At 41.5% G+C, this 21,722-nt stretch overlaps 1 protein-coding gene across 2 annotated transcripts in view; it reads left to right on the forward strand.

Moving 5' to 3' along the window:
* LOC308232380 (paralemmin-1-like) overlaps positions 1-21,722 on the forward strand; it is a gene marked incomplete at both ends in the record, with an annotated part of 124,010 nt that overhangs the window by 50,649 nt on the left and 51,639 nt on the right. For both annotated transcript variants that reach the window (XM_080638503.1, XM_080638504.1), the window contains one exon: positions 9,866-9,996. In XM_080638503.1, coding sequence (XP_080494629.1) covers positions 9,866-9,996 — 131 coding nt within the window. The remainder of the gene's footprint in view (positions 1-9,865; positions 9,997-21,722) is intronic.

Raw genomic sequence — 21,722 nt, forward strand, 5'->3', positions numbered from 1 at the left:
ATTCCAGCAGTTTTCATTTAGCCATATTGTATCAATGTACCCTGAGGATGTTTGCAGTTGGCTTCAACCCCAGCCTCTCTTAATGACCTGATATGTTCTCAAAAATTAATTCACGTTACTTGAGTCTAGCTTTTTTAAATAATGGATACAAGAAGTTTAAAGACCAGAAAAGAAAGGAATCTCTGAAAAACAGGGGATTTTTTTGCCTCTTTTGACTGATATGTGTATGTGGGAAAGAGTGATACACTGAAGCCAAGGACAGACAGTATGTAGAAAGGAAATTATTCTTTCAGAAGATAGTAGTAAAAGCAACTGTGGCTGATAGGAATGGTGATAACTTACGAAGCCTATTTGTTTTGCACTGACAGGTTTGCCAGTTTTCGAAATGTCAGATATTTAACTATTCTAAAACCAGTTATTTCCCTCCCTCACCCCCTCAAACCCATGCTTTGCTTCCCTTGAAAACATGGAGTGAGTACTCATAGGAAGAAGCAAAACATACCTGATTTTCTGGCTCCAGGAGGTAAAAGTGTGATCAAACTCTTTTCATGTGTGTATCTACAAAAGAGGGTCCTACTCAGTTTTTCGGTCCAACCTCATGAAGACCAGAAACTTTAGCTAGCTTGAAGCTATTTCTTACTCCAGCTCCAAAATTCCCTGGGAAACAGAGATGTTCTCATAGACTCATGAAGTAATTTATGTGTGAGGAGACCCTGGAGATCTCCTTGTGCCCCCACCAGCAGGAGCAGGTTTCTCCCATGCTCACCCTCATCCCATTACATTTGGACTCTTGCCCAGGATGGAGATCCCACACAACCCCTGGGAAACTTGCTTCCAGGCCAGGCCACCATCCTGAGGACCATGTGTGAGCTCATTGCAACATCTCCTTTTGCAAGCTGTGTCCCCACACTGCTGGTGTGTGCCTACTGGGACAGCCCAGACCCCTCATCCCTTCCCTCACCCCTGTTGTAGACAACTGCTGGTGGCAGTTGTCTATTGTTTATTCTCATTATGATGCTTAATCTTGCCACAAGCAAAATGCCAAATAGTTGAATAGAACCATCATTATCATCCTGCTGTCAAGATGTCTGAAATCTTAAATGGACTTCCTAAAGAGTGATACTGGAAAATAACCCCCAACTGTCCAGCTTAGGTATCACTGTGACTGTTTTTGCCTGTTTCTTCAAGCAGAACTTTCTGATAGTCATATGTGTAGAAAATATATGTAGAAAACAGCTGTGTTTGGGTTATGTTTCATGTTATTGTTGGGGTTTTTTTCTCAGTGTCATTTCAAGTCTTTAATGAATATTAGAAACTCTTATCCTGTATCAGGCCATACTGATTATCCACTTTGGTGGAACTAGTCTGTGCAGTCCAGGGCTCTGTATCTGATGAATGATCGGAGCAAGAAAGACACAAACTTTGTGTCTTCTCCCGTAGTGTCTCAACAATGTCTTTTGCTGTGGTGGGTTTCTTTGCAGCTGAGAGAGTTTGGGTTTTATTTCTTCTTTTTCATCTTTGTGTGGAAACAACTGTCTACTTGATTTACAAAGTTAAATAAAATATGGGACCTGAACAATTTAAAAGCAATGCACACAAAATATTTACATGGGTGATCTTGCTAATGGATGGGAAGTTTAACCTGAGGACATAAACCAATTGGTGGTGCTTTTTTCACCCAAACCATTCCTAGTTGGATCTCTATCTGTACAGCTGCATTTTCTATTCCTGAGAGTTGTTACACAAACAAAGCACGAGAACCTCATGAAGGAGCTATAGCTATCATCATACCCATCCCTCATTTAGCTTGCCACGAACATGACTTCCCTGTGCATCTGCAGCTTCATCTGCACCCTTGCATTCCCTTGCCTTATTTACAGAGGCACCGAGCTGAGCCCTTCCTAAAGGGAAGCCATCCCAGCCATCTCAGACACACCTTACCCATTTCTGCACATTGCTCTATTTAATGTGTTCCTGTCTGCTCTATTGCTGTGCTGAACATGTGCTTTGAGAAAGAGCAGTGAATGAGTAAATATTCAGGGGATCTGCAGGGCTATCAAATATACCAGCTACAGAAAACAAACAAGCAGGAAATATTATCTCTGCAAAGTCATTTGGCCACTATGATTCCAGGTGGTGCTTATCATAGTGACCAGAATATATTTTTATCTGTTTATTTACTTACTTCATCTACTATTTATTTACTCATCTCCCCACATGCACCTCCCCTTGCATCCCCAGCCTGGTGGCTCACTGATGCTCTAGCAAACCTCTGTCACCCCAGGAGCTACAGGGAAAAATGAGACAGGCTTCTTAGGGACTGGCAGAACAGTAGGTCCTTGGATAAGCAGATTGCCTTTGAGGCACCAGGAACTTTTGAGCAGCTCTGAAACAAGATCTGAGGACCAGTGATCCTGAATTTGAGGGTCCACTGCAGTAAGGTTTGTGAAAACAGGAAAACGCAGGCACGTGACACAGTGTCCTGTACCTGTGTGGCTGAGAAGAAACTTTGGAAGAGGTTAAGCTGTCAGTCTCCAATAGCTGATCACAAAAGGTTGTCAATTACAGTAAGCAGGTCTTAACATGCTTGAAAGATGTTAGTTAATGTGTTTTAATCCTTTGTGTGATGAATACACACTAACTGACTGCTGGGAAACATTTGTGACCTTAGTCACAAATGCATGCTTCTAAAGGTATGCTTCCCTATGCATGCTTCTTTAAAAAAATTTAAGACATCATTTCCTTAAGATATTTCTAAGAAATCTTTTGTTCATTTCTGGAATAATAGCAACAAATCTGTCACTTTATAAGATAATATTTAATCTGCTTTATAAACATGCTATTTGTTCTTGGGCTTGGTTAGCTCCACCAGTGAACATACTTCTTTTTGATAAGTTATGTTAGCTATGACATTGTGACTGAAGTCAAGACTACAATCAAGCTGCAAGTTTTTCAGCATGACTTAACTCCCTAATCTAGGCAATGCTTGAATCATATCAGTGTATCATGCAGTCATGCTCCTTAGGTGAGAACAAGTGTCTTAGATAACGGGAAAGGCAACAGAAAGTTTTTCTGCTATGAAAAACTAGATCATAACAGTGAGCTGGAAATGGCTCCTTGTTCTGTTCCAGAACCTGTCATGCCATACAAGGCCACATCCTTCTTGTGGCAGAGCAGAGTAAAATCTATTGTGTTTTCTGAGGACCGTTCCTCTCCTGTTTTGCAAGCAGACTCTCTTGCACTGAAACCACACATAGGAACACTCTGCATCAGTCTAGGCGGAGTCAGACTACCGGAAAATTAAATACTGCAGCATCACTGAGGAATACATTTTGAGTAGGTACTTACTTTAAGATGGATCTAGCCGTCGTACTGCTTATGTCTGCAGCCCATTCTCTGCATTTACGTATTTATTGATGAATGGTTAAGGCCATCTAACATTAACATGCTTGCTAAAACTACTTTTTTTTTTTTTTTTTTCCCCATTTTTTGGAAGGCTAGGGAAGACCTGCTGGCAAAGGAACATGTCTTTCTATAATCTCTATTATCTATATCTATTTATATAATCTCGGTACATGTCCCAGTAACCTCTTTGCAAATGCTGGCAACTGTGCTGCACATCAGCAGGCCAGACCTAGGCCTGCTGAGTAACCTGCACTAGCTGGGTTAGGGCCAGCTGGATAGCAAGAGAAGTTGTATAAAAGCATGGCAAGCAGGAGATGCAGCTTTCAGGGTGCCCATGAGGGCGGGTTAGAAAGGAAAAGGAGAAATCCCAGCAGAGTTTTTGTGTGGTCATTCTTGCACTTCTGTTCCTTGCAAACTCCATTGTATTGATGCAGGCAGATGCTTGGGAATGCACAGGCAGAGCAGGCTCTAATGCTCAGGAAGCCTTGCCTCTCATAGCTGACCTGCTGGCTGACAAAGCTGCAGTCCCGGGCCAGGGGGGCAGAGCAGCACACCAGGGCTCATTTTTGCCTCCAGAGTTCCAGATCAGCCTGAAAAACAGCCTTTTTGTACTAAGGGAGCTTTCTGAAATGCAAAGAGCAAATCTGAAATGTATGAAATGCCACCGGTTATACCAGCAGCCTAGTGAGACAGTTCAGCTAACATCTGACTCTCACACTGCCAGGTGAAGGAAGAGGTTTATTGCACTCTTTTAGCAGGGCATGGGCTGGTTGTATGTTGATTTGAGAATATGAGGAACCAGCCTCCTGCATTCAACTTTTCTCCAGGACAGAAATACTATATGCATGTAAGGAGAAAATAATTCCATAATAAGAAATAATTTCATAATAATAAATAATTTCAGCTCTAAATTGTTAATATCTAGTGATCTTCAAGCCTCAAAACCCGAAGACTTTTCACAAAACTTCAGTTTGGCAGATTTCGTTAGAAGTGTCTTCAATGTAGCACTTCTGATTCCAGTAAAATTACACCAGGGATCATTATTTACCACTTTTCATGGCACACAAAAGCATCATAACCCTGAATAGGCCACATCCAGTAGTGTTTCTCAAGAGCAAGCATATTTCACTGGAGAGGCTGGCTCTCTTGGGACAACTTTTGACCTTTGTTTCTCCTCAAGATTATCAGCTTCCTTGAAAATTACTCAGCAGCCAGAGGAATGCTCCGCTTTAGCAAGCACTGCTCTCAAGGAGGGATAGAAATGATTGCCTCTCTAATGACATGTAAATACAAGAAAACCCCAAAACTCAACCAAACACTGCTTGAAGAAACTACCTCAAAAGGTAGCAGCACAGCAACAACTGACTTTTATGCTGCCATGGAGTCAAACGGCAAGTCTGGCAAATGTGCCACAGGTTAAGACACTGACACACCACATGTGGGACCGGAAATGTGTTATTCTTTATGAGCAGTGTTTATAGAAGTAGGTCTGAAGTCAGCAAGAATGATGGTTAGAATTAATCACCTTTCACAAGCAGGGAGTCCAGAGGTGGCATGTAATGGGCATAATGGCATATAAAAATGCTGCTGAAAATATTCGCTTGTTATAATAAAATGTGTCTCCCAGTACTTAAACATTTGATGCAACATTAAAATAAAACACAGCATCAGAAGTAAAAATTTCCTTTGCAATGCAGTATTAATTCTGCTATGTGCTTTTGAGGGGCTATGCATTGTTTCCTTGCCAGCACTAAATGCAAACAACTTAAAGCCCTTGGGCTTTACTGTCCTGAGGCATGAAACTGGAATAAATAGAATATAAGGGAGCTGTGTAGCAAATTTATGGCCATCACAGTCTTTACTGCATTCAAACATTTGGCATGATTTCTTCCTGTCCTATCCAACATCTGTTTACTTAATTCTGCCCTCGCCATGATTTCATACTGTCCTATCCAACATCTGTTTACTTATTTCTGTCCTCGCCATGATCTGTTCACAGAACCATAACCTGGTTTTTTTCCCCTTTTTGCATGGTGCCAAACTCACTTTGCTTTCCCTACCCTTCGACAAAATAAATACGCAGCCACAGCTATCTCTGCAATCTCACTTATGTGCAAAGAAATCAAATCACCTGAGAGCAGTGGTGACTTAAAGCATCGCAAGCCTGTGCCCTTTCCACTTCAGCAACAGAGAGCCTTCTTAATGACAAGATCTAATTTCTGCTGAAGGATTTAGCCCTCAAGAAAATGTACTCTTGCAGTAAATGAAGGCATACTTATACCAAAATGTACTTTGCGTAGCTGCTATTGTACCAGTGAAGTGATGCCTTCTGAAAGTACAGCATATTCCCATTCCAGTATTGGAATGAGCTGTAGAGATACATGTATTTTTACAATAGTCTATCTGGCCACTCTTGGAGCCCTCTGTCATTCTGACAATGCCTAATCATACAGCACAGCTCTGGAGCATAAAGAAGCTTTGAGATGCCGTAGAGAGTTAAAGCTTATAACAGACAATGAAGGAGGAGCAATGCTGAAATACTAGCTTGTGGCCATTTTATTTGCAGAATGTAGCAAATACACAGCATTGTTAAGCAAGAGTAACTCATACAGATAGCTATTTTCAGGCTAGCAAGCATTCTACTTTTACCAGATTTGAGAAACACCTATTCTTTCTGGGGTAAGATTTTGCAAGATTTTTTCAGGAAGCATAACCCAGATTTCATAGCTGTGGAGGACAGATGGCAGCGAACGGTCTTTGTTTCCAAGCCACATCTGACTTTGGTTTGCATCTGGCTGGACTGCCTTGATGCTGGTTGCCTCAACTGGACTGTCTCTTACCCAGGAGCTGTGACCAAGCACCCAGCGCAGCTCTACCACGACCTCCCTATTGCACCCTCCCCACCTTCAGTCTCATCACATGTGCCAAAGCCTTCTTCCTAGGTTTCTGGTGCCAATGCTCTGCGAAAGCTTGGCTCAAAGAAGATGAGAGATTATTGCACTATGTTTGCATGAGGTCCCCTGGTATGTGCCTGCCCATTTGCCTATTGTATTTGCAGTGGGTGTATAAATATACATAACTGTGACAGATTGGCAAATAGATCCACCGGATTTTAAGAAATGCTTCTTATAAATGTTTCCATTTCTCAGAGTCTTCTTGTCTGGATTCCTAAGTCTGCTATTTAATGAATGCCTTAATTTTCATCTTAAAAAGGAGAGACGGAAACTTCAAAGCTACCAGCTTTCCTGTTTTAGATAAAATATGCTGACATTTCACCCAAGAGGGAGGATTTTTAGTAGATCATAGCATTCTTGCCTCTAAATACGACTTCTAAAAACTCCCATTGATGCTTTCCAGTTTCAAATTCATGCTATTAATAGGCCAAAAAAGAGGCTTCTGGGAGAAGGAAATCATGTGATTTTGTAGCTTAAATATTTCACATAAACAAAGAGCAGAATAAAAGCTGCATAACATACCTTATTTTTGGTGTGCAGCAGTCGTACTGAAGGGACTGTCTTCTCTCTGTCTGAGCATCAGCATGCAGATTCTATAAAAGCACATAACAAAAAGCCAGGATTTTATCTGTCCTCTGTAGCAAATGAGAAGTGACTGTCAACTGAACGTCTTCAGTGCTGTCCAAGCAGCACTTTGCCAAAAGCTTTATTAGGACTGTTGAAGCCCTATTTAAAACAGATTTAAAACAAAGAATGTTGCCTTCTTCTTTAGCATTTGGTCTTTAGAAACTTGGGGTTTTTTTTCTCCAACTCAGTATCACTCATGATTTCAGATTCAGAACCACAGCTGAGGATGACACATGTAGCAACATAGTTCCACACCCAACAGGCCACATTTCTTTTTAAAGAAAAGACCTCAATTTTCTAAAAAGCAATCAGCTTTCACAGCTCTTCTCACTGGATCTAGACCAGCAGATACCTACTGGGTTATGCTACTGAAACCTCTTAAATGACAAAGCACAGGTTGTTTAATGCTTAGCACCTCAGGACCTGTAAATCCTTGGTACATGCGATGACTTGTGTGTCCCCTGCTGAGGGGACATATCTACAGCACATTGGCTGAAATGAGCTGATGAAACTTCTGGGTTTCTCTCTCTGATTCCAGTAATCAGGTGGGTTGAATAGGAAAAGCAAAGGTCCCACAGAGAAATATCACTACCAGCCCACAAAATGGGGCAGGAACCACTACTAGATGGTAGTGGCTGCAAAGTGAGCAGTAAACTGCAGAAACCGTGCACAGAGATAGCCATCCCCAGTGTTCCATGAGCTAACATCTTGGAGGCCATGAGCAAAGCTGAGTTCAGCTGAGTAAAGTAGATGTCCTGCATCAGTGGGTCCAACTGTTGAACATGACTGCACTGCATTAGAGTACAAGGCCACTTCTATCATGCAGAAGTTCCTAATTCATATAGAAATGACTTAAAATCCACCTGGAATTCTTCTGGTGCACAGCACAGTCAAAGTTAGCAAAAGGTGGAGTCTCGTCTCTGCTCTCGTGAGACCTCACTTGGAGTATTGTGTGCAGTCCTGGTGTCCTCAACATAAAAAGGACATGGAACTGTTGGAACAAGTCCAGAGGAGGGCCACAAGGATGATCAGGGGACTGGAGAGGCTCCCATATGAAGACAGGCTGAGAAAGTTGGGGCTGTTCAGCCTGGAGAAGAGAAGGCTGTGTGGAGACCTCATAGCAGCCTTCCAGTATCTGAAGGGGGCCTACAAAGATGCTGGAGAAGGACTCTTCACTGGGGACTGTAGTGACAGGACAAGGGGTAACGGGTTCAAACTTAAACAGGGGAAGTTTAGATTGGATATAAGGAAGAAGTTCTTTACTGTGAGGGTGGTGAGGCACTGGAATGGGTTGCCCAAGGATGTTGTGAATGCTCCATCCCTGGCAGTGTTCAAGGCCAGGTTGAACAGAGCCTTGTGGGTGGCATGGTTTAGTGTGAGGTGTCCCTGCTCATGGCAGGGGGGTTGGAACTAGACGATCTTAAGGTCCTTTCCAACCCTAACTATTCTATGATTCTATGATTATATGATTTATAGCCTAATTTGCTTGTGTGTTTTGTTTCGCTTTCTCTCTGTTGCCTCATTAAAGTCTTAATTGCCTAATGTCAAATAGGCCATGGAGTGACAAGAATAGATTTTGCATAGATACTATGCCTATATATACACTCAAAACCTAACAAGTAAGACTTGTCTGTCATGTTAAAAATGTTTCTATTTTGGGCTGGGTTTGAAGGCTGCTTTTGGTGATGGATGTTTTTCCTTTATACATAGTTTGCCCAAGTCAGCTTCCATTCCAGGGACGAACATGGCATTAAAAAGACTGATACTGCACATTTAGGCAGCCTCTGAAATCTGATTTCTTTGAACTGATGGTTTCCTTATTAGCTCTTTTTTTGCTGGAGAGGATATACGCTCTCACAGTTGGCTTCTTGAACTAGCATTTCTGATTGCTTTGCAAATTCAAAACCAAGGTGCCACTTTTCTGGTCTGTGAAAGGGGGCTATTTTGATCTTGGCTGGCTGTTTTTTTACACTAGCTCCATTTTCTCCTTGCCAAGAGGCAGAGTCTTGTGTGGCTTTGGGCTCCTGATCTTCCTTTTGACGGATGCTTGTCCTGTCTGCCAACTGATCTGCCACATCCCTGAGGTAGGATTTGGGCCAAACAAGACAAACAGGCTGATGTGCTATTAAAAGGTTTGCTTGCAATCAGTGTATCTCCACTGCAGATGGATTAGGCAGTGATCAGGTGAGGTTATAGACATGTTTTTGGTGTAGAAAGCACAGCAAAATTCACAGGAATGATTATATTGAGTGTAGCCTATTGCTGCTTTCTGTGACAGTGTTGCTGTACCGTGGGATACCCATGGTTTCTGGAAGGGTTTTGTTCATTAGTTCCAATTTGTGTCTGGCTAGGAGGTGATGGGTATGGTTATGTGAATGCATATTTGTGTCTGTCTGTATGTCTGTCTGCCTGTAAATATATGGTGACACATCTGTGGTATAAATCAAAAATAACATCTTTGATGAATTTAATACCAGACTGATTTTATCCTTAATGAAACACATTACATTTAGAGCACGCTGCTCTTTTGTTTTTGAAGCTGTACTCCTTCCAGCACGTGCCTTATCATACACAAGAGATCCACACTTTTGGTCAGAGATTTCAGTTCCTGCAGGACTGGCTTATTTCTGTGATTTAAACTATTGTTTTCAGTAGGAGCTAAAAATAACTTCATATTGAGACATTGATGGTAAATAAAATGTATATTGTAAAACATCTGGATAAACAGCTGATAGATTGGCTGAAATTGACTGTCTAAAGCAGCGATCAGAAATCCAGTGGGGACAACCTAATATTCAGAACCAGAGGCCACTCCTTCTCAATCTGCAGATGGTTTTTGTTCAGCCTGCTCCTAAGATTCTGGGGTTTTTACCTTACAGTCAAAAGCTCTTCGGGAAAAATGGCTGCTACAGGGAATTCCTGCTGGCTCTGCAGAAGAGGAAGAAGCCAGAAGGAGGCAGTCAGAAGAGGATGAGCTGAAGGTGAAAAAGCTGGAAGAAAACATACACAGGTAGGGACAATTTTCCTTTGCTTTATGTCATAGCAGATATTTCCATTAATGTTAGAGACCTTCCTCATCCAGGTCCCCAGCTCTGGCAGTAGCTGACAGCATTTGCCCATAGTAAAGTGTAAGGAGGCAGGCACATACACAGCCAAATGTGCCCAGGATTTGTTTCCAAATGTCCACTAAGTGCAAGGTAGAGCCCTCATGGTATCTTTGTGTTTAATGGACTTCTACAGATTTCTCTCATAAGGGACCTAAAAGATGACTGAGTTCCCTCTTCAGATGCACATGTATGATTTGATCAACGCTAGAGATTCTCCATTGCTTTACAGCTCCTACAGCCAAACAGAGTTAAAACAGGAGCGTCACTCTTTGGCACTTAACTTCTCACTGGTTCAAATGACTTTCTGAAATGCAAGAGCAGATGCCACGGGCAGATCAAATATCTACTGTTTTCTGAAGAAATGTTTAGGCATTAGAATTATTTGCTTTTATCAGTTTCCCACTGGAGTCTAGTTGATGTTTGTCTTTTTTTGAGCGTTTTCCTTCGTTTTCCTACAAACAATGGTCTGTAAATGAAAAGCATTTTTCCTTTACTTTCATAAGGAAAATGCTTTTATCCACCACAGGACAAATTCCAGGACTGTTTCTTCTGTCATTTAGGGCTATGTGAATTTCCATTTTTTTTCAGCTGGCACAAAATCGGCAAAAATTTATCCAGTTTGGTACCCCAGCTCTTATAAATGTGTCTGCTGAGGCATATAAGTGACAGGGAAAAGCAAATAGGACCAATAGTCCAAGCACTGAGGTATTAGCCTACTATGTGGTGACCTTAGGGCAGGTTTCTTGTGAAATTTCTTGGATAATTCACCAAGAATGCTTATTTGGGGATATACAGAATAAGACCCACTGTAAGCTTGGATGACACTATGGCTTCTATGTAAAAGTAACAGATCAGCATAGATAGTAGATCAGAATGTAAGAGTTGCCTCACACTACTGGTCTCTGCTTTGTGATTTCTGTCAATTAAAACCGCCCTGAGAACGTGTAATTTTCAATTACATCTGTTGTAACATAAGGCAAGAAAGTGAAGATTTAGTTTTTAGATTTCATATGCTACCTTATCTTTTACTCCATAAATTAATGTAGTAGATAGAACAAAAACATGGACTGAACTTCAGAAATATGTTCTATAATACATATTTCACCTATTGCTGAATGCTGCAGTATGCTAAGTACTCTGATCCCAACCAGCAAAACACATCAGCATGTGTCTAATTTCAGCTATGTGAGTACCACCACTGGAGACAACAAAACCTGCTTTGCTTAGTTAGTTCAAAGTGTAGGATGATGGTCTGTGTAAAACCTTTACCCTGTGGTTTGTTTGGGTTTTTTGTTTTTTTTTTTATTCCTTAACCACAGCCATGAAATAAAATCTCTGAATATTTGGAAGTAATGGAGCTTTCTTCAGCTGTGACCACTTATCTGTCAAATGACAGGTCAACTACTTGCTCCTGAGTTGAAAACACGTTTGTTTGTCAACCTCATTAGCATGTTTGACTTCCCTGTTACCTTTCTAAGGGAACTCCAAAGACAGTAAAAAAAGCGTTTTATTTAAATAAGAAAATATTACAGCTGATGTAGAGATAAGACAGTAGGTGTCAAGGTCATTAGTCTAATTACAATTTACATCCATGACAAAATGACACATCCAGAACCCATCAAGATAGATGAAAGGCTGTAGAAGGAGTAAGAAGAGAGATGTCAGTCATATCATCTACAGGAGTGAAGTAGGATGGAGTCATCCTGAACAGAATTTTTTTGCTGCCTGTGCACTGCATTTCCAGTATGAATTTCCAGGAAAGAATCAGAAGGGAGGATTGCAGGGGCACTATTCATATATTCATATTTGCAAGGGCCCAATCATCCTTTGGAACTACACACTGTCCAATGAGACTACTATGAAACAGCCCAACCCTTCTCAATGAGGGCAACAGAGGACAAAGTTGGCTCACTAGGAGGATAGAAAACTACTGCAAGACCAGAAATAGAGTTGATGCCAGGGAACTGTATGACCACTGTGCCGTGGATCTTGCATATTCATTAGTCACACTGCATCATACGTGCAAGCATAGAGTGGCTGCAGCATCAAAACATCTGTGAAAAAGTCTGCGACACACATGCTGGGTTTGTCCCTACTGGAAAATACTCAAAGTCTTCTACATTTGCTCTAGAAACAGGGTGAAGCTTACCCATAAAGGCCAATGTCTAACCTCTGCTCTCAGCCAGCACCTGTACCCCTGCTTTTAACAATGGAGAACATGCAGTCATCCATTTGCAGAACATACAGTCCCTTTCCCTTCCTCTTCCACTGTCATCCAGAAGGCACCATTTCTGCTTACATTGAAGTACTCAGGAAGGTCGTTTTCTCATATATCTGCATTTACTACATGAACAGCCATGGCACAAGAGAAATACCCATCTCTATTTGCAGGCCAGATGTAAACAGTAGATCTGACAAGCTGAGCAAACTGTGACACTTAGAACAGGAAACTGAGAGTGTTTGAGACCAGGCTAACGTTCATGTGGGCTCATATAGGTCTGTGCTGTCCAAAGGAGGCGAATACCTTAAAGAAAGGTAGAGAACTGAATCTCTACAAAGGTAGAGAACTGAATCTCTACAAACATAAGATTGTTTGTAGATGGTCTTGGAAGCTTTGCACATAACACAGATTCTTCAGTTGAGTAATGCTTTTCCTTAATCAGTTTTAAGTAACTTTACCACTAAAATCAGATGTTTTGCAAGATGTACACATGCTTGTAGTGTTGATTTTAAGACAATGTAACTAGTTGTCCTTTGTGTGGGAGGTGTTTAATTTCAACTGGGGCAGCAAAAATGCATGAGTGTACAGACTGCTGTTTATTTATTAGACTTCCGTGTTATCATGATATGAGAAATAGCATACTTCAGCACATAGCTTGCAAGGATATGTGCATAAGAGTAAACTTAGACATGAGTAAGTGTAATGATTTAATGAGCTCCCTCAACTACAAACGCATTTGGAAGAAGGATTCCTACGTTAGTCAGCATTTCTGTACATTTCATGCCAAGCAACTGAAAAAATACCTGCATCACAAACCCAGAAAAAAAGCCAAACAAAGAATGAGATACAAATAATTAAATACTATCATTATGCCAATAATTACCAACAGGAGGACACAGAAGCACAAGATCCACATACAAGTTAGAAAAACTTGTATGGAGTTCAAGATTAAGGCAAGTTGCAGGCATATGAACAGTGTAAGAGTGGATTACAGACAGAATGATCATTTGATAGTTGGGATTAGTTTAGTCTGTTTAGAGATTCTGAAATGCATGAACACTAGAAATGGTCTTTCGACCCAAGAATTCAGAGTGGAAATGGGAGAATAAGCAATGTTGAAGCAAGCTTGGTCCTGGACTGCCGGCAATCCTGCTTGCTTAACTTGAGTCATCAAAACAAGAAACATAAATAATTTCTAGTACTGGTGCTGTGTCTTTCATTTCTTTAAAAAAGAAAGTCTGGTGGACTTAATAAGAAGATTGGTCCCCTTATTTAACATTCATTGAGTCCTGAGTGGAAATCTGTCGCTGGAAATCTGTCAGGTGTGGGAAAGATGGAAAGACATTGCTGCATTACTAAATGTTTGAAAGCCTGCTGCATGATTGGTCGTACTGTTGCATCAATGGCAGAGCAAAACCAGACATGGATTTAGGGTGTCTCTTGGCACAAGCTGCTTACACACAGAGAAACTTTAAAGCTAGTTTAGGGTTTTGTGGTCTCCTAAAGGTCAGTGTTAAGGAAAGCAGCCATTTCTAAGTCTTTTTTCCATTGCCACACAGTGAAGAAGTGATCTCCTGATTCCTGCAGCTAACATAGATTTGAGGTAAATTATACCATAAAATGAACAAAAAGTATTTTCCTTAAACTTACTCTCCAAATCATCAAAACACAGATTGATTGGGATACCATTGATACAGATGCCCAGTGGACTTCCAGAGACAAATTTTTGACAGTGTGCTGTAGGTGAAAGAAGTGCTGGAATGTGTTGCATGCCTCCCAAGGTTATTTTTACCACATGACAGTCTGTTATTTTGCAGCAGTGAATGGAAAGTTGGCATTCGACATCTGGGTATTAACACGCAGCATTCATAATGCAGAGCAGCCCACCTAAAGTCTGCTGTTCCTTCATAGCATTTGAAAGACTCCCAACATTAATTTGTTTTACTAGATTACATTATAGTTTGTGCTGATGGCCTGTGTTTACTACAGCAGGTGAAGAGTTTCCTTTGCTGTGAAAAGTTTTCATTGCTCTGAAGCTTTCATGTAGCATGCCAACATGAAATACTCTCTGACAATCTATTTCCCTACTTAATGACAGATACTAGCATGAGATACCAGGACTGTACTTGTTATGCTTCTGTAGAAGAGAAACCCACCGAGAAACCCTCTAAATCTTCAGTAAAGTGACATATCCCTTCAGTAATCAAAAGTGCCTCTGTTTACATTGGTGGAGGAGGTGGCCATCAATTCCAAGGAGTGATAAATTACTGCTCTAGCAGAGCAGCCTTTTTGGACATGTGTATTAGGCAGACAGCTTAGAGCAATGGATGCTGGATCCCCAAAAAGCACATGCAAGAGGCACCTGTGGCACTTTGACACTGTGGATACTCTTGGGGGTGAAGCAATGCAGGAAAGTGTCCAAGCTGTATGAGTGTTCTCTGTTCTTCACCCATGACTACTCAGCTGCCAGCACATCCTGCTCCTAACATTTGCAAAAGACCTTTGGGTTTGTGGAGTGCTTCACGTTCTTGCATCCTGGTGGTAAGCCATGACTGTGTCACCTCTAGGAGAAAGCTTTTCTATGCTGGTCTAGCATGGATAAAGAGTTCTGGTGTTAATGGTGGCAGGGTCAGGTCTGTGATTTGGGCTGTAAGTCATGAGGTCTTTCCTGGGACAAGCACATGTCTTTGCTGATTGCTGTTGTCTTGCTGATGAGAACAGGTGGTAAATAATCCCTCCACCCCAGCAGCTTCCTTCTCAAAGTGCTGCTGTTCTATACTTACAAAACCTTGGGAAGTATTTTGGAAAGCGGTGTTGAACTGAAAGATGCCTGTGAGAAGGACTGCAGGACAAGCACAGCTTCTGTCCACTTAACCTGATGGACCAAAAGAGATGCTGAATGTAAGTTTACACAAAAAAGATGCCCAGTGATGCAGGAAGAGACATGACACCACCTCTTACAAGCAAAAGATGCCTTGGTTGTGTGAAGCATTCTGTTGTTCTGCTGTGCTCAGCCTATGTCTGCTTACTAGACAAAGACACACGTATTAGACAGAAGTCCTACTCCAGGTAGCAGCAGATCCAAAATGGAGTAAAACTATCCCAAAGGTGGCAGAATTGTCCTCTTATTCCAATACTGCAATTGAATCTTTCCAGGGAGATGTTCAGATCTGAGTATTATCAGAGAGGCTGTAGTAGGCCCTGAGGAGAACACCCTCACCAAGCTGATTTGATATGTAGAAAATAAAATCTTACTAATACACTATCTTATTAATAGACTGTGAATGCTTCACAGATCTCTGATGTTAGATGGGGTCTACACTAAAGTTTCTTCTCACTGCAGAGTCCAGCAAATACAAGTTCATGGTTCTGCTGAGCTTCTCGCAGCTTTAGCATTTATTGTCCTCCAGTGTCTGTTCTTTCAATTCTTTCTCATGCCAAGGTTTGTTTCCTGCTTCTTCTTCCCAGGATAAAAACTTAGCATGCCTCAGACTGGGAACTGAGCCTATGATTAAGTCTCTCCTGGAACTGTCATTAATAGTCTTTGCATGGCAGAGGGAGAGAAATCACAGAAGACAGATGTGAGCACACTCCTTCAAAAGAAGGATTATCTGATGTCAGAACCAGCTCCTCAGATCTTCCATAGAGTGGACAGTGCAAGCCAGGACTAGAGGTGCCATAAACCTCTCCTTTGCAAGGTCTCATCCGTTTCCCTCAGTCTTTGCCTCCAGAGAGACGAACATTTGCTGAAGCATATGCTAGCACAGAGAACAGTGTGTCTTCCAAGTGCATGGTCCACATGAGTGTGGTTTTTTTTGCAATTTCCACATTGATGGCAGCTGTAGAAAATGGACAAGAACACTGTTCAGCATTTTTGTGTTTTACCTAGAATGCCAGACGCAGCTGTACACAAGCCCTCATTCTGCGTCTCCATACTGCACTGGGTGAGCTCTCTAAGAATGAAATAGTGAAAATGTGCCCTCGTATCCAGGCAGTTTCTCCAAATTCTTCTCACCTTATGAGGGAAGATCAAGCTTTCTGCTCAGGAGCTGTTCATCCTCAAGCCCTCTGTCTGCTTCTCCACTAAGATCGGTCAATATCAGATCTCATCTGCTGAAGCTCCAGAGATTAGTGTTTCAGCAACCCCTAAGGACTGTAGTTTCCATAGTAGCACATCCTTCACCTCCCATAAAGCTTTTGCTGGGGGACATTTCATGTGTGATACATTTCTTAGGAAAACAGAAACCAAAACAAAACCAGGCAAAAAGCCTCAACAACAGGAAATCTCAGATTTCCAAAGGAACTCGCTCTGTGGTGTGATTAGAGAATTCTTCAGGACTTGCAGGATGGTCCCAGAAAAGCAATGAGTTCAGAGTTGCAGGGTGGAATGGGTTTGAGGTTTTTATATATGGTATAATATATTCAGCTGTAGCACTCAAAAAGAAAAAAAAAAAACAACACAGCTTACTATCTCAGTTCTGAAACTCAACCCATACTTAAAATAGAAGAATGGCATGCCAGTGCCTTAAGCAGATGCCTAAATGCCAGTGTTTAGGTTTAGGAGTAGTAATCTCAGGATCTTTCACAACTCCTAGGCATAGCTAGCTTGTAATTATTTAATGATGCCTATCCATCTTATAAAGTGAGCAAAAGGATTGACTGTTCAATTTGAGCACAGACTCCCTCCACTCCAGCTACGTCTGCTCTCCTCAGATATGTGTACCAGATATAGTCCTTGATAAAGACACCCATTTTCCTAATTTGGGAGAAAGATATAAAAGAAATTCCAAAGCCCCATCTCTACATATCCTGGAATTTCCACTTCAAGTGTTTCTGACATTTCATCCATGTCAGTGTGCTGCAGAGTAAGAGACATGTTCCTCAATAAGGAAGGGACATACAGGCTTAAATTCAGCCCTGGACAAAAGCAGGTTTTCAAGGGCACTTTTTTAGCCTAATGTACTGTAAAGTATCATCTGTTTCTAAGTGGATTAAAACCCTTAATACAGTAGATCACATGCTACAGCCCTTTCTGAAAGAAGGCAGGTTCTCTGGGCCAGGTTCAGCAGGCAAAATGCAATTTCAATTTTTGCAGCCTTTCAATAAAATCAATGTTCTGTGCAAGGCTGGGTTTCTGTTGCCATACTAGAGGAGAACCAGTGACAGATTATCAAGTGCAAAACTTCAGAATCTCCTTGGCTTTAACAGTTCAAAGCTGAAAAAAATCATGACTCTTTATGTGATGCTGTTCGCAAGATGAGGAAATTTCTTCATATGTATTGCATTTATTCTTCATATGTATTTATCATATGTGTTGAATCACCACACTCCCTCTTTATGCAAAGCCATCTGAGATCTTCACACTTCTTTTAAGCCTAGTAGAACTGACAGGGGTTTCCTGAAGCAGTAAATTGTGGTATAACATAAAGGGTAGGAACTGTTGACTTCGTTACATCTGAATTAAATCTTAATCATGGACCAAATGGGATTGTTGCCTGGAGTAAAACAAAAATAACTAGTCTCCATTCCTTTCCTTGTTATGCTTACCTTCACTAGAGTTGGATGGTTGGTTGGCTTCCCTTGTACACTGTCTCTACCACAGGGCAGTTCTTCTACACAGTTTGGTAGGTGGAAAAAACAAAATTAGGGAAATTCTGTAACAGAAAGACGTGTTTGTGTGGAGGTGCCAGGCACAATTTTGAAAAAGATTAAAAGCCTGGTGTGTATTTACAAAGAGAAGGCACAGGGTTAGGCAATAGCCTGGGTTGATTTTATTTTATTGGTGCTTTACGGTGATTGTCTACTCTGTCTTCACCTTAAATCAAAGGACCATCCTCTCCCCTGCCAAACCTTTCTTTATATGCCATGTCTGTGTCTGTCAAGGCCAGAACATGCAGCACACACAAGCACACAACACACATGCTCACGGAGCCCAGGAAGACACTGCTGCAGTTTTAATTCCCCCTACCTCTCTTATCCCAAAAACTCATCCTGTATAACTGAAGAGGCTTAAATATGTCACCTATATTTGAAGTGTTGTTTCCTTTGCTTCCCATACAGTCAGTGAGGAAAGAGCATAATTTCCAAGGCCTATGTAAGTCCCTCTCTCTCCTTGAGTATAGGTGCCTCAGGTAAGTGCCTTAATGTTAGTTCCTGCGCAGGCACTCTCCACTGGGCCTCTGGGTGCTACCGTGATGCCAGTAGTGATTAATAACCATTAATTATGTATCTGGTGCATCATGTATTTGTTACTCGAGGTCCTGCCCTGTCATTCTTCCTATTAGTCAGCACTTAACACGTATTTATGCAGAGCTGGGCTAGCTGGGAGTGCATCGTTAGAGAAGGAGCAAGGTGCAGTGTCTGGAGCCACCCTGTGGGCATTGCAAGTCTTAGCCTCTTTTTTAAAAGATCTGCAGTCTGAGAAGCACGTCACCTTCGCTGTAGGGTTCTGAAACTGCTGCAGTATGTGAATTCTAAGGCAAAACTTAATGCAAATCCCAGCTGGTGTCCACAGAAAACAAAGACAGACTGGATGTGCAATCAGGATTCCTGATTGGTGAGACAGGGACAGCTGCAATGGGTTTTATTAAGAAGCTGCAGTTGAAGAGTAAAAGTCCCAAGGAGGCAAGTTCAGGAGCAGAGAATAGTCTGCTGGCACATGTGTCATGGTCGCACTGCAGAAAACAAATGAGTAGTAACAGGGAACCTCAGTGTGTTGGAAAATTGCTTGTAGCCATCCAAGACCATAACGCATTAATTATATAGAAATCAACAACCAAGGACATTCAGAGAATTCAGATCAGCATGTTACAAACGTAAAACATGCTCATAGGCATGTGCAAATATGGGCTTTGCAGGATGAAATTCTGTATGACTCTATGGGTCCCAACACCAGATTTCTATCAGAAGTCAAACTAGAAAACTGGCTTGGTATGACGGGTGTTCAGGGGGCAACAAAACAAACGGGGGAGAGGTAGAGAGTAACAAATGGAGACAGTGGGAGAAGTTAAGCAGTAAATACACTTGGATTAAAACCGTTACAGTCAGACTTGCATGGCCTCTCGTGTAACCTGTTGTTGTTGCTGCAGGTGAAAAGGGTCTCGACAGGGATGTCAAGATACTGCCAAGCAGTAGAAAAAAAAACATAAATAAGAAAAATCAAGGCTATTTTGCAAAACCAACAACATGAAAGACGAATTCAAGTGCAAATAAAGCAGAGCTTTACCACAGATTTTGATGTAAACAACACCCAGAGCTGCAATTAGGATTCGAATGTAAGTGTAAGGGATTGTGGGTGTGTGTAACACTTTTTTATGTACTTAGAAAATTGCAAATGCCGTTTCCTTTAAATTTAAGGGTATTTACTAATCAGAACAGTGAATTTTATACAAGTCATCCTCACAACAACCCATACTGCAATGAGGAAATGGGCTGGCAGCCTGCTGATCTTTTTCTGTAGGTCTGTCAGATAAATGGACAGTAATAACAGCCCAGTCATAACAACCCACATCTTTTTAAGCTAAACCTTAGTTTCAAAAGAATAGAAGGGGAAAACAAAATACTAGTAGGTCCCAGCAAAAACTTGAGGGTTTTCCAACTTGTCTGATGATCCATGAGCTTTGTGACTTGGCACACCTGGAATGGTCTTACAAAGGCAGAAGGCTCCTGAGTTTAGAAACACATTTCAGGCAGCAGCTGCTACAGAGCAGCAGTATGCCAACAACAGAGCCTGGATCATAAGCCTCAACTTGCTGGGTGGGAAACCAGAGAATCCGTTTCACCCTCCAGATGCCATTCCAGAGAAGTCACACAGGGCTAGCCACTGATCTGGTCCTGTGAGGACAATCAAACCCACTGTTCACAAGATTGAATAGTCTGGGGCTTAAGATGCTGCTTCTGACCCAGGGATAGGTATGGTTTGTATCTATTACACTGCATTCCACTTTTGAGACCATAGGATTTACATTTAAGACAATAAATTAGCAAAAAGCCACCATAGAAACATTGTGGCTTTAGGAAAGGCTGTAGCAGGACAAAACAATGGAGCTGCCACAGGTTTTGCATGTGTACTGTGTTTATGTCCCAAAACATGAAAGGGAATGCATCATGCCTTTGAGCCCTTACCTCATTGGATCATCTTTTGAAGAAAACTGTGGTGTCGAGAAACAGGGTCCAGCACGAGACAACTGTAGAATGTCACCATGCCAAGAACATGGTGATCCTCATCTCTGCTTTCTTCATGTGCGACAACTGCATTTTAATAACTGCACTTTCACTTAGGCATGACCTGAAATTTTTTACCAACTGCCAAAGACTGTAAGTATTCACCAAATCACATGTAACTTCTTATGTCGCATGTATGATCACTGAAAATCCAGTTTCAAGGCTATGGGTAACATTAAGCAGTCTTCCAGGCAGGCAGCAGTGGCCAGCCCTGCCTTATATCATCTTTTAGACAGGCAATTTCAGGAGCAAACACCCTACAGAAAAAGTCATGTAATTCTCCACTCTTTGCTACTTACCATCAGCTTTACAAATGAGAATCATCAATCATACTGAAGCTATGACACAGAAAAATCATCCTGTGTGCCTATTGAGGCTACCAGGGAAAGTCTTTCAGGGTTGTGCAGCATCCAATGGCAGGTAAAAAGTCCAACTCAGCCTGCACAGAAATCTCTGAAAATGGTGTAAAGGAATGTATTGAAAACAGGTTCCTATGATAGAACTCTTACTTCACACCAAGGGTTTGAAAACTTTTTTTCTTAATTAGCTTTTTTTTTCTTAATGTTGGTAGTACATAGTTTCTACTGAGAGAACTTCAATTGTCAGGAATTGGTATAGTCAAAATGATAGTGCCAAAGGCAACAGCATATAACAGAGGTATAACAGAGAGCCTGCTGTGTCCCCCTGGTTTGTTAAATGCTTTCATGAAAAACTCACAGAGCATGAGCATGAAAGCAAAAACAAATCATTGTTATAGCAGATACAAGAGAGAAAGAATGCCAGAACTAAACACCAACTGAGTGAGAAATGTCTTTCTCATCATCCATGCCTCAACTTTTTCCTCACTGACAAATACTTTGATACCTACAGGCAACCAGCAACGCAGGTGAAAGCTACATTCTGACATCCTGGCACGTAGTGCCCAAGTCTTCCATGGGTCCCAAGACCAAACAAATTTCTTGCGCTCAGTGTAGTTGCTACACACCACTTTCTTGAAGACTGCTGTTGCACAGGATTTTGTAGGCATTCCTTTCACTCTTCACAAATCTCAAAGAAGGAAGAAGAGCTGACTACCTACCTTTACTCCCTCTCAAGTGCAAATGGAGGACAGGAGAGCGTGCTGTAGTTCTTGGGCAGTGAAAACACTTGCTTAAATACGGTGTGTGACAAATAAAGATATTTAAT

The sequence above is a fragment of the Psittacula echo genome (genome assembly GCF_963264785.1).
Source record: "Psittacula echo genome assembly, chromosome: Z".
NCBI classification, from domain to species: Eukaryota; Metazoa; Chordata; class Aves; order Psittaciformes; family Psittacidae; genus Psittacula; species Psittacula echo.